This window comes from Rhinopithecus bieti, unplaced genomic scaffold, assembly GCF_001698545.2.
Source record: "Rhinopithecus bieti isolate Rb0 unplaced genomic scaffold, ASM169854v2 scaffold_41913, whole genome shotgun sequence".
Lineage (NCBI taxonomy): Eukaryota > Metazoa > Chordata > Mammalia > Primates > Cercopithecidae > Rhinopithecus > Rhinopithecus bieti.
The window spans coordinates 2,162,237-2,175,783 of record NW_016818964.1 but is presented as its reverse complement, the minus strand read 5'-3'; the positions used below and the strand labels follow the sequence as shown (position 1 = coordinate 2,175,783).

Below are 13,547 nucleotides of genomic sequence, written 5' to 3'. Positions count from 1 at the left end.
ATAACAAAATATGCCTTCAAGATTGTTATAGTTATGGTTTGATGTATTCACACACTAAAATGTCAAGGATAGTTTTCTTTAAATCAATAGAATATAAATTTTGTCATGCTCTCTGCTCACCCTTACATAGACATGGCTTAGCTTAGCTTTTATATAGAGAGGACCCCTATATGAGAAAAACTTAAGGTGCCCTTCTCTGTAGTGGAGTAGCTTTCAATAAACTCTCTCTTCTCACTGCACTCTGCTACTCGCCTTGAATTCCTTCCTGTGCGAGACCCAAGAACCGTCTCTTGGGGTCTGGATCAAGAGCCCTTTTTCTAATAACAGTTGCACTTGGGAAAATCCCTTTCAGAGAATAAAAGGCTTAAATGCCAGAGGTGCTGGCTGTTTGTCTCTAACAGCCAGGCAATGGTCTGGCAATTAAAGATTTAAAAGAGGTTTTTTTTACGAGCTCTATGGTAAACAAGATTAATTAAAAGGGGGTATCCAAGCTATATATACATTTAGAAGGCCGTTACGCTTTTTTCTCTTCTTGGATCTTGTTTTCTCAAAAAAGGGTTTTGGGTTTTGTTTTGTTTTTTCTCAGTCGATTGAATTGTTTCTCCATTTACTCTGTCCTCTGGCACACATGCCCTCACTGCCCTGCATGAGAGGACTTAAGGTAGTTTCTAACAGCCTGGAACTCGAGAGAAACAGAAGAGGCACCACAAACTGCTTTTTTGACCTAATTAACCGTTTTGTATAGTAGGCCCTCTGAAGTCCAAAAGAGACATATGCAGCTTATTTGGTATATTAAAACCATACAGGAAACACTATCACATTTAAAATGGTGTTTAGCTTTTTTTAGATTATATTCATATAAATGTGTGATTAATATGTATTCCAAAGTTATATAAGATTCCTATGATTCTGATATGCCTAAGTATCTGGTATCAATAACAATGAAGATTGTTATGTTAAATTATTATGTGCCACAGAAATGACCAGATTTCCCTGTTGATTGCATCTTTAACTGTGGCTGTCCTAAGACTCTTGTCATCCACAGACAATCGTCTTGTTTTGATCTATTCCAAAAGAAGATTTATAATCAGCTACAGGACTCTCACAGATACTCTTGAATGCAGGTCTCTGACAACTTTGGTGATTGAGTCATTAGAATGGAGGGAAAAACACAGTTGTAAGACCCTCTTGGAGAGCTAATGTGTCCATAAATATCAAGCAGAACAGGAGTTAATTTCATGGACTAAATGAATAGGAGATTGAAATAATCTTTTTATGACCTTTCTTCCTGAAATGCTGCTGACACTTTTGTTTTGTTTTCAGAGTCAAGAAAACTTTTTTCCCTTTTAAACTATTTACAACTTTAAACAATTGAATAAACTATAACCTATAAGCAAAAATTTGAGCATGTTTCTTTCTCTCTACCTGATTTCTGCAGAATTTGGGAACTATATGTGAGTATTCTTAACTTATGGCAATATAGTTGTTTGCATACATGCAATAAGAATCTGTTTTCTTTTGTAACAGGACACAACTGGGGAAACTGGTTATTTTATCAAGGCTTTGATAAGAATTACATGCTTTCATACCACTTTTCTAAAAACTGAGGTATAAAGCCAATAAAAGTTCATTGGAAAAATTGCCCTCATATCCTGTCTATGCAGGCCTCGTACAGGGTTCCTGACCTATGGTAAGTAAAGAATCTCACTTTCTAACAGGTCCAGGAGCCCCAAGTTATCTATGGACCTCAAAAGGGGAGGAATTCACCCAATTCATACAAGTGTTTGCAGGCACAGATAAATCCATAGCTAGGCTCATAGCTTTAAAAAGTCTAATCTGAGAATCCTTACGAAACAAAGTTCCAGCAAAGCCAATTAAAAAAAAAAGCATAAATGGCAAATAATTACTCTTGCTGCACTTCATGCAAATAATCAAAACAAGTATAATGAAACTAAAATTTATTTTGTAAATGCATCAGTCCTATCATAATTTGTCTTTGATAAAACGAGAGACTGGAGAGAAAAGAATATAATACACCTGTTGTAGGTTCTAGTCTTATCTGTTGTTTTTGAGCTTTTTAATATTATTTTTTGAGCTGCAAGTCTCCAAACTAACTTTTTTTTTTTTTTTTTTTTTTTTTTTTTCTTTTTTGAGACGGAGTCTAGCTCTGTCACCCAGGCTGGAGTGCAGTGGCCGGATCTCAGCTCACTGCAAGCTCCGCCTCCCGGGTTTACGCCATTCTCCTGCCTCAGCCTCCTGAGTAGCTGGGACTACAGGCGCCCGCCACCTTGCCCGGCTAGTTTTTTGTATTTTTTAGTAGAGACGGGGTTTCACCTTGTTAGCCAGGATGGTCTTGATTCCTGACCTCGTGATCCGCCCGTCTCGGCCTCCCAAAGTGCTGGGATTACAGGCTTGAGCCACCGTGCCCGGCCGGCAAACTAACATTTTAAAAATTTTCTTCCACTTTTCTGACTTAAACTCAATGAAATTGCTACTACCTTTTTTCTAAGGCTCTGCAAACTAAGGCTTATTCTTTATAATACAAACAAAAAACATGAAAAATTGCCACCACCCTCCTCCTCTGTAAAGATGCTTTGAGCCTAATAACTGGGTAGATTATGCCACCATTAACAGTTGTTTTTCTTTTGTTTCCATAGAAATGTCTCTTATTAAAAGTATGTTTGCCGTATATTTCAGACACCAGGAGACTCATTCTCTAGCCTATTCACTTAAATTCCAAATAGCATCTGATTTCTTCTCATAAGCATTGTTAAACTGGACTTAGGCATTTTATTAATTATCACTGGGTGCTATTTGATTTTTTAAATAATTATTTGTTATATTCAACAGGCATACAGATGGTTAAAGTTTATGCCTTCCAGACTTCAACAGTTCTAAGTCAAGCTAATGATGGCCCAAGGATTCCAACCCATACCATCCCAGGAGGATTCTAGTCCCTATAGGTCTCTAAAATAGTCAGTGAGAGATTTCTATGTTCCTCTGAGGTTAGACAGGGACAACAACCCTGTTCAGCATAGCTGTTCAGTATAGCTTCAGAAGATGAGATCTTCAGTCCTTTTTCCTTAAGAATAATGAGAGTTAAATCTCTCAGAGGGGAATGAGACAGTAAGAAAGTGGCTTGGCTTCAGCTCACACCCACTAGAGCGTTCTTTCATGCATTCCCACTGATCTCAAAACCCATACCACTACCTCACCAATGCATATCCATTAATAGTCATACAAAGAAAACAACCATTCTGTATTGTTCTTCTGTGCTCTTATATGTTTAACCATGCCTTTTACTTAAACAATTCCAGACACTGGCCTTGGGAGATCCAAAATTAAACTAAAGTTGCTGAATCTTCCACCTCGGGAAGGAATGCTGAACAACTGATTTACAGCCTTGTTGCCACTGGCCAGACTAGCAGGTGACCCATAACTCAAGACAACCATCACAACCAGCTTTGCTGACCTGCATACCCTACCCCTAACATGCATTGCCCAACCCAGCCTCTATACTCTACTGCTGATGTCAATTCCCGTGCTTTGCCTTAAAAAAATAAATCCTACCAGCTTTCTGGGGGGAACCAGCTGGAGGATTCTTGTGCCTCCACTGTCTCCCTTGCACTTGAGAACAAATCCTAAAAATAAAGCCTTATCTAGGAAGTCCTCTTGGCCCCATATTAATTTCCCTTACATGGAGAGCCAAGGAGCCTGTGGTCTGTAACATATGTATATACATTACGTGTATGTGGTATCTTCTTACTTCCAGAGAATATTGCCAAATTACTTTATAAAATTCCTTAAGAGACCTCTATTCTAAATGGGTTTTGTGAAATAAGTAACTCAAAATCGAAGCTGTTGGAACTTTAAAATATTTAAGGGAATGTGATTATGGGACCTGAGTCACGTAAACAGGCAGCTGCAACCTAGGCAACTGTAACCTTGTTTCTCTGATTACAGATTAGCCTTTTTTCTTACTTACATTATTTTGTAAAATGTAGTAAATGACTAAATTGAGCCAGGGAAGACTCCTTCCTTTTGTGTGTGTGTGTGTGTGTGTGTGTGTGTGTGACGGAGTCTTGCTCTGTCTCCCAGGCTGGAGTGCAGAGCCAAATCTTGGCTCACTGCAGCCTCCGCCTCCCGAGTTCATGCAATTCTCCTGCCTCAGCCTCCCGAGTAGCTGAGAATGCAGGCACACACCACCATGCCCAGCTAATTCTTGTATTTTCAGTAGAGATGAGGTTTCATCGTGTTGGCCAGGCTGGAACTTCCTCTTTCCTCTCTTACGGAGACTTCATGACTATCATATTGTCTAGGATGAAATGTTAAACATACTTTTTTAAATTGGAAAGGCAATGAAAACTAGCTGTATGGAAATGAAAACAAACTGTAACTAGCTAAATTGTTGCAATTTATAAACCACCCTTGTGCAGAAAACGTTATAATCCTGCTAAATTTCTTTGTTTTCTGCCTGTATAAGCAAGGCCTTAACTTTTAACTGCAGAGCACTGACCCCATTTCTCTGAAGTCCAGGTTTGCTGAATGGCCATTCCCAGCTTTTTGCTTAAATACATGCTTTAAAACTGGTTTCTGATCCTTTTGATTAATTCAGATTGACAGTTGCAAAACATATACACTTACATGTTAAATTAAGTCTAGCCTAGCACTGTCTTCTTACATATTCTAAGTTTGGCCTAATGATTTCTATTTATACATAGTGAACTGTAACCTAACTGCATGTATAAACAGATTGTAACCTACTCTTGTGCCAATCACTGACTTTTGGCCAATCAAAGGCAGCCAGCTGTTAATAAGGCAAATACCAGGATGTAACCGATCTGGCGGTTTCTGTACCTCATTTCCATTTTCTGTACTTTGCTTTTCTTTTCCTGTCTTTTTTTTCCACCACATGGCTATGCTGGAGCCTTTCTGAATCTATTCTGGTTCAGAGACTGCCTGATTTATGAGTTGCTCTTTGCTCAATTAATCTCTGTTAAATATAATTTGTCTAAAGTTTTTATTTTAACATATACAAATAAAATATTCCTAAAACTCTCAGAAATACAGGAACTAACCCAAATGATTTCAAGTGTATGTGATTTCAGTAAATCTGTAAATGAGACAAGTATAATATTGTTGTTTTAATAAAAACAGCTGTGTTTTCAGAATTATCAGCATTGAGTGCCATGCTGAGCACATGTTTTGCTCTTACCTGGGCTTACTACTCAAATAAACTAATATATTTACCAATGTTTAAGACTTTAGAATTTACAGATTTGACTTTAATTAAATAGAATCATTATTCTGACAAAGTTTATATCAACAGTAATTATGTTTTATAATGTTTCTGCTTAGATGTAGTTTTCAAAATATTTTTGGTAACTTGAAACCTTAACAGTATACTAAGTTAAATTAAATGGCAGATATTATTGAAAATCTAGATCACTTCTAAGTAGGATAAAATATTAACACATTAATAGCTGATCATAAGTTTATCTGCTTTTAGCTTCTTATTTTTTACAGATACTAAAGACATTTGGGTTTGTTAAAAGGATGTTCTTTTGCCACATTGGGGAATCGTACTAAGAAGAAGAATATGCCTCTAGAAATTGTGAGATGATATATTCACAAACTTTGCTGAAATGCCAAAAAATGCTGATATACAACCGGCAATTCACAGTTGTTTACTTAATAGTTTTCTCTGGAAAATAAAGGATAATAAGGGTTGAAAATTATAATCAATCATATGTAAAGTGAACTACTGGATATAATCAGGATGAAGGAAAAACCTCTGTATGCAAAGTATTCAAGTAATGTAGAATGTGGTTTTGTTATGGGGAAAAGAGCAATTCTTTCCTAAAGGAGTTGTTTACTCGTTATTCCTGAATGAGGAAGAGGAAGGGATCAAAACCTGAAAGGGAAGTGCAGGGAAGACAGAGAAAGAAAATTTTATCTTGTGTGGTCATGTAGGCTAAGATTGAATAGATTTATGTAAGGTTTTTAAATGAGCTTTAATATTAACAGTATACTGATGCAAAACTAGAGTTTCGTTTTCTCTCTCTTAAAAAAACAATATTTTTTAGATGATCTTATTACTGTTCTTAATAAGAGGTTGTAAAAGGTTTCTCTTTACCTTTTGAAAAACCTGCCTAGGAAACTACCAGTCTGAATATTTGTGTCCCCGCAAAGTTCGTATGGTGAAACCTAATCACCAATGTGATGATGTTAGGAGGTGGGGCCTACTGGGAGGTGACTAGATCATGAGGACAAAGCCCTTATGAGTGAATGCCCTTGTAAAAGGGACCCCAGAGAGCTTGCCCCTTCACCACATAAGGACACTGCCAGAAAGCACTATCTATGAATCAGAACGTAGGCCCTCACCAGACACTAAATCTGCCTTGATCTGGGGCTTTCCAGCCTCCACAACTGTGAGAAATTTGTTGTTTATAAGCTACCCAGTCTATGGTATTTTGCTATTGCAGCCCAAACAAACTGAAGAAACTAAGACAGAAACAAAGACTCTGTGTCATATCAGAATAACTTCCTGTGGTGTTTTTTTGTTTGTTTGTTTGTTTGTTTGAGATAGGGTCTCACTCTGTCATCCAGGCTAGTACATGAGTGCAAGTACATGATCATGGCTCACGGCAGCCTCAACCTCCTAGTGATCCTCTCACCTCAGCCTCCCAAGTATCTGGGACTACAAGTGTGAGCCAACATACCAGGCTAACTTTTTAAAAATTCTTTGTAGAGACAAGGTCTCCCTAGGTTGCCCAGGCTGATCTCAAACTCTTGGGCTCAAAGTGATCCTCCAACCTCGGTCTCCCAAAGTGCTGGGATTACAGACATGAGCCACCACTCCTGGCCTTCCTGTGCTTTTTGTCTTTATCAAAAAATACCTAGATTATTTAAGAGAACCAAGTCTTCTAAATGTTAAAAGAGCTAAGTTTTGTTTCTCTTTTTGTTTCTTATAATTGTGTTACTCCCTGTACTTACTTTTGAAATCTCTTGGTATCATAGGTTAAATAGTTAAGAATTATTTCACAGTGACCTGTAATGTTGGTTAATCAAGTATTCAAATCTTTTGACATTTCTGATAACTTTTGATATTTTGCCTTTCCAAAGCCAAATCCTAAATAAAATCCTGGTCTTGAACTGACTGAAATTTCCCAGAGAGACCCTTGAAAATCTCAAAGGATTTGTTCTTACCTATAAAAAGATACGCTAAACTAATTAGGTTTATTTGATATGTTGAATTCTATGGAAAGTATTGTCAAATAAAAAGAGATGTTTAACTGTCCTTAGGTTACATTTGTATAGGTAAAAGTTATGAATATAAATATTTCGTGAATTATATAAAGTTCCTAGAAATTTGTCAATGCCCTTGTTGGCATGATACATCTTCATGCTTCTTTGTCTGATGGTAGACAACAATGACAAAACATTATCAGTTATCATTTTGTTATTATTTTAATGTTTTATGCTACAGAAACAACAAAACTGCCTTGTCAACTGTGTCACAGTGAACTTTCAGCCCATCTTTAACTATGACTATTTCCAGATAGTAATTGTTATCTGATGTTTTTCTGAAAATTCTTGCAATCAGCTACTAGCAAGAACGCTTATTTTCAACATAAACAGATTGCCTCTGAGATCCGTGGAAAGGACTATGACAGATACTCTGGAGTACAGGCTTCTGGTGACGTTGCTTAAATAATTGAGATCATACCATTGGACTGAGTAAGGATTGCCAGAACTCTAGCGGAGCAGCTAATGGGTTCATTAACTGCTAACTCAATCAAGCAGAACAAGACTGAATTACATAGGACTGAATGATAAATGATTATAATTTGTATCATTTTTTGTTTAGAACATTGCTAGTTTTCAATCAATGTTCTGTTTTCAGATACAAGGAACCCCTTTCTCTTTTCTCCTAAGCTATCTATAACTCACAATAATTTGGCAGATTTATACCTTTGTCAACAAAAATGAAATATATCCTTTTCCTCTCTAGTTGATTCCTCCAGAATTCAGAAGCTCTTATTGAATATTCTTATTTTCATAGCATTAGAGCTATTTGCATAAGTTGAATAAGAATCTGTTCTGCTTTTAACAGGACATAATTGGGAAACTTGGTTATGAAACCGCCTTTGCAAAAATGATCACAGTGAGAAAATAATGACAGTGGAGGAGATCAGATCTAGCCAACCTCCCTCTTGCCTTTAGCATTTAAGCTGCCAAGCTAGGTTTGGGAGACATTTAACTTACAGTTTAAATGATAGTAGCCCTTCCCCAAAATTCAAATGCCTTTCTAAAGAGACCACAAGGCTAGGAGGAGGAAAAGGAGCCTGAATTCTGCTAAGGTATAGACATAAATGGTTGCCAGGTGTTATTCCAGAGGTCACAATTTATGCAGCTTCTCCAATTATTCCTGCAGATAACATCACTATGGTAGAACCTAAGATTAGCCTTTTGAGATAGCTTTTCATGTTTTTTGCATGTCTGACACCCATGGCTCCACCTGGAGCTGCCAGCCCCTCCTGTGTCCCCACCCATAATCAACTCAGCATAAGAGGACAGCTTCAACTCCCTATGATTTCATCTCCAACCCAACCACCAGCAGCAGCAAGCACCCACTGCCTAGCTACCCCGACTCCTTCCTCCAAATTGGCTTTGAAAAACCCCTAACCTACAAGCCTTTGATGAGACTGATTTGAGCAATAACTCAGTCTCTTGTGTGGCACGGCCAGCCTCATGTCAATTAAACGCTTTCTTTACTCAATTCCATGAATTGATGTTTTTTGTGCAGCAAGCAGGAAGAACCCATCAGGCAGTTACATTTATATTACCAAGCCTTTGCAGAATGTCATATTTGTGAATTGCGTGGAACCTGATATGACTAAACAGTTTTAAGGAACTAAGATTGACTTTATGGAGCCAGTGTTTTCAAAGACCTCTTGGAAAAACTGATCCGATAACTGCATTACAGAATTCTCAGCCTTACGGGTGAGTAAAAAGGTCACTTCCTAGGAAACTTAGAATATTTGGGAGACCTCAAGGAGAAAGGAATTCACCCAAATCTATAAGTATTGCAGATGAAATCTGATGACAAGTTCTTGGCTTGACTTCTAGCATCAAGAAACCTTTAAAATTCCAATCTGAGATTCCTTATAAGAGTTCCGGCAATGCAAACTTTAAAAAGCTCTAAGTGGTCAATTACCATTCTTGCCGTGCTTGTGCAAATGATCAGACCAAATTTAATGAGACTAATTTTGTAACCAAAAGTAGTCTTACTTTGATTATCTTTGGTCAAAATGCAGGTGATTGTAGAGAAAAATTTTATGTTTTGATGAAAAACTATAACCCCCCCTTGTGAGTGATCAGATTCTAGTCCTGTTCATGACCTTTGAGATATTTTTCACCTCTTGGTAAACTAGATCCTTCTGTCTTGCCCATTTGGCCAGTAATTAGCACAACTTTTCTCCCACCCACCTGACATGGCATCACTGAGAACTAAACCCTAACTTTCTAGATCATTATTAAGACTCTGGGTTATCTTCTTACAAAGCCCTAAAAGCTGAAGCGGGACAATATGATATAAAAATCAAAGGACTTATTGCTACAACAGTTTGGTCCACTCCGGAAGTTCACCAAACACTCATCTCTTCTCTGCTGTGCTCTGGAAAATAACCGTAACTGTGACACTGATGTTCTCACTCTACCATCTAAACATGCTTCAAGACCAACATCTAGACATCTTCTCAACTGCCTGCCCTCCATAGTCAAAACCTAGATTTAGAATCTATCCCAACCATTAATCTGTGCTTTTCTGGTTCCTCATTCTATGCTCTTGTTCCCCTCTGCAGATCTCTTACCTCACAATTTCTAACCCAAATCTTCCCTCTATAGCAATCAACCTAGCTTCTTTCATGTATGTTGAAACTTCAAGGGAAGTTTCAGATGAGGGAAATGTTATCCACTGAAACCCTAGAGTTGGTATAAAGATTATTTTAAAGTGAAAACATTTAAGCTAAAGAAGATGCAAAAAGAAATCTTATCTGAACTTCCATTATGTGATTCAAGCAGAGTCTCCAGAGAATACCTTTCTGTTATCCTCCTCCAAAGGAGTTTCCTATGAATTCAGCTGCTGTGGAGATAGCCCAGTTCTTGCCCAGCTCCCATGGCATTAAAAAACCCAATGGAACCTTCCATATCTTCTCACTGAAGCCCTTAAGTAAATCTTTTGTTAAGTTTGATATAAATCTTGTATCTCTGGCTAATCAGGAAGTAATTTATCACTGAGCTCTCCCACATGTACTCATAAATAAACTTTGTCTTCTCTCCAGTTAAACTATTATCAGTTAATTTGCAGGCCCCAAAACATCTGCACCTAAGTTGGAATAAGAAAAGTTTCTCTCCCAACATAATCATTTCTTCTCATTTTCCAGAAGCATGTCACATCAATCCTTCACTATTCCAGGAGACATAGTAACAGAAAACATATCAACACAGGCAAAGAATGTCAGTAAATGGGAAGTTTCCATTAGGCAAAAATTCCATTTTCTAAGTGAGTCAGTAGGTGGCACCAAAGAAGAAAGAAGTACATCTCCATAAATGCACAGATCACTCTGAGTCCTAAAAATCCAATAAAAGTTACCCCTATAGATGGTCTGTGCTCTGTTTTATCCTTAAATGTCCTACTTTAGCACAGGTTTCTACTGAAAACTGCCTCAAGATCTCTTTGAAAGGAAATAAAAAATCACAAATGAAAATAAAACTTAGAAAATACTTGGAAAAAAACTTTCACGTATTACTGCCAAAACCTGATTCTGGACATCCACCTTTCTGGGTTAGACGCAAATTATATCATATTCAAAAAATATGGGTTGCTCACAGCAGCTCATGCCTGTATAATCCCAGCACTTTGGGAGGCTGAGGCAGAAGGATCGCTGGAGGCCAAGAGTCTGAGACCAGCCTGAGCAACACAGAGAGACCCCCATTTCTACCAAAAAAAATTTTTAATTAGATGGATGTAGTGATACATGCCTATAGTCTCTGAGGTGAGAGGATCTCTTGAGCCCAGGAGTTCAAGGCTGCAGTGAGTATGACTATGCCACTGCAGTCCAGCCTGGGTGACAAAGTGAGACCCTGTCTCAAAAAAAAGAAAAGGAAAAAAGAAACAAGGGATCTTCTCAGATGTGATCCACTGAGGCAGAAGCAAGAGGATCAGCATAGAGAAACCTGTTCTTCAGCGAGAGGAATAGGTGCATTTTGTCTCACCCTGAAACTTTTTGGCATTTCAAATGGCAGGGCAGGGACTTCTATCATTCATCTGTAGATACATACATTATTAAAAAAAAGAAAAAAAGACATTTCCCCTAGTTGAATGGTAATCTTTCCCAAGATTCTAAGCCAAAAAGGGACTGAGCTCTAGTAACCTCATAGAAAGGCTTTTTTGTTGTTGTTTTCTTAATAAAAATATTTAGCTTCCCAGCTACTCCAGAGGCTGAGGCAGGAGGATCACTTGAACCCAGGAGTTCAAGGCGGCCAGCCTGGGCAACATAGCAAGATCCCACTTCAAAAAAAAAAAACCAGCAATGTTGAGAAAGAATAGTCCCTCAAATTCTTAAAGATACCTCACAAACGCGTATTGCCATTCTTCCTCATCCCAAATCAACATCGAAGCAGCACATCACCCAAGATATAGTTACCAAATTCATTTAGCTATATTAATTAAAATAAGGAGAGATGTTCCTCCTCTGCAGACACTGATAATACCTACATGGCTAAGGCAGCACTTCTCCCCAAGTCCTCCTCTCTAACAAGGTGTGAGCTGTAGGCCTCCACTTACCCTGGCAAATTCCATGGGTTTAGGAAGAAGGCACATGACCATGACATCGAAGCGAACATCACATACTGTCTTCAGCCACTTGGTGACAAACTGAGGCTTCAGCTTTTCCACCAGACTTCCCACTTCATCATCCATCATATATGCAGTGGAGTGAAACCACTGAAACACCATGGCCACCAGCCGGGCCAAGCTTTCTGTAGGCGTGTTTTCACTGGGTGTGCAGAGGCTCACCTAGAAGTATGTAGATTAGAATCTTGTTCAGTTTCCATCTGTCTTTACAAAATTATAACAGGTGCATTAAAAGGCAATAAAATAAAATAAAATAAAAAGATATCCCAGATAATCCGTTTGAAATAGGCAGTTTTAAAAATGGGGATCGCTTATCCAGAAACTGTGTTCCTTCCTACAGGGATAGATGGATTGCAACAACAATTTTCCCTCAAGATTTCACCTTCCAATTAAGCATTTTCTCCTACAAGAAATCCATTATATAATCTGCACCAGATAAATGCTTCTCAAAAGTCAGGTCAACAAAATATTTCATCAATATCCTCAAGGAAAATAATGTATATACATTTCAGTTCTAAAATGATCATATTTCGCTAAGAATTTTGTATTAGTAATAATTCAGATACCTTGGAGTCCCCCGATTCACTATCATAAATAGACTTTTTATTTTTATTTTGAGACGGAGTCTCGCTCTGTCGCCCAGGCTGGAGTGCAGTGGCGCGATCTTGACTCACTGCAAGCTCCGCCTCCCTGGGTTCACCTCATTCTCCTGCCTCAGCCTCCCGAGTAGCTGGGACTACAGGCGCCCGCCACCACACCCGGCTAATATTTTCTATTGTTAGTAGAGATGGGGTTTCACTGTGTTAGCCAGGATGGTCTCAATCTCCCGATCTTGTGATCTGCCTGTCTCAGCCTCCCAAAATGCTGAGATTACAGGCGTAAGCCACCATGCCCAGCCCACAAATAGACTTTTTAAAACATCATTCATTCATTTACTATGAACTAATCTTTTATTGAGTACTATGGCAGGGTCCAGGAATAAAATAAATAAATAAAGCACAGTCTTTGCCTTCAAAGAGTTCACAGTAGTAGCTATTGTGTCATTAGATAATAACTTCTAGGAAGCAAGATATGTGAAATCAGCAATTAAATGCCAATTTGGTAAAGACTCTTTCACGGAACAATGTGCAAGCATAATAGAAATACATCACTATGGAGACTGAATTAATGTCTCCAATGGGCAAAAAAAAAGCCTGCTTCTCTGCAGCATTGGCAAATTCAGCTTGCTTGGGATGTTAGATCTGTATGTTTGATCTCTACCGAATAGATGTTGAAGTTAAATCGGTCAATAGCAATCATATTCCTTGCATTACTTTGGCTATAACTTCTCTGGTGTACACAGACTTACCATAAATATACAAAAAGCTCCACAGAGACTGAAGTTTCAAGAAAAATTTTATGTAAGTGATGGAATGTGAATTATCTATAAATGTTATTGAATCCAGTACTTGACAATATATACTAGCAACTTTCCTACTTGTACCACTCTAGATCCTGATACTGTAGGTTTTAACACCTGGCTCTTCATCAAAATCAATGGCCAAGAGCTTCTTAAAAAATCCCCAAGATTCTGGAATGTGATCTGGGCATTGTTAGTTTTTTTTTTTTTTTTTTTGAGACGGAGTAG

General features: G+C 38.0%; 1 protein-coding gene across 1 annotated transcript in view; it reads right to left on the bottom strand.

Annotated features, from left to right (window-relative positions):
* Positions 1-13,547, bottom strand: part of UNC79 (unc-79 subunit of NALCN channel complex) — a 251,871-nt gene that overhangs the window by 160,215 nt on the left and 78,109 nt on the right. Inside the window, exon 13 of the mRNA XM_017857864.1 lies at positions 11,852-12,082. Coding sequence (XP_017713353.1) covers positions 11,852-12,082 — 231 coding nt within the window. The remainder of the gene's footprint in view (positions 1-11,851; positions 12,083-13,547) is intronic.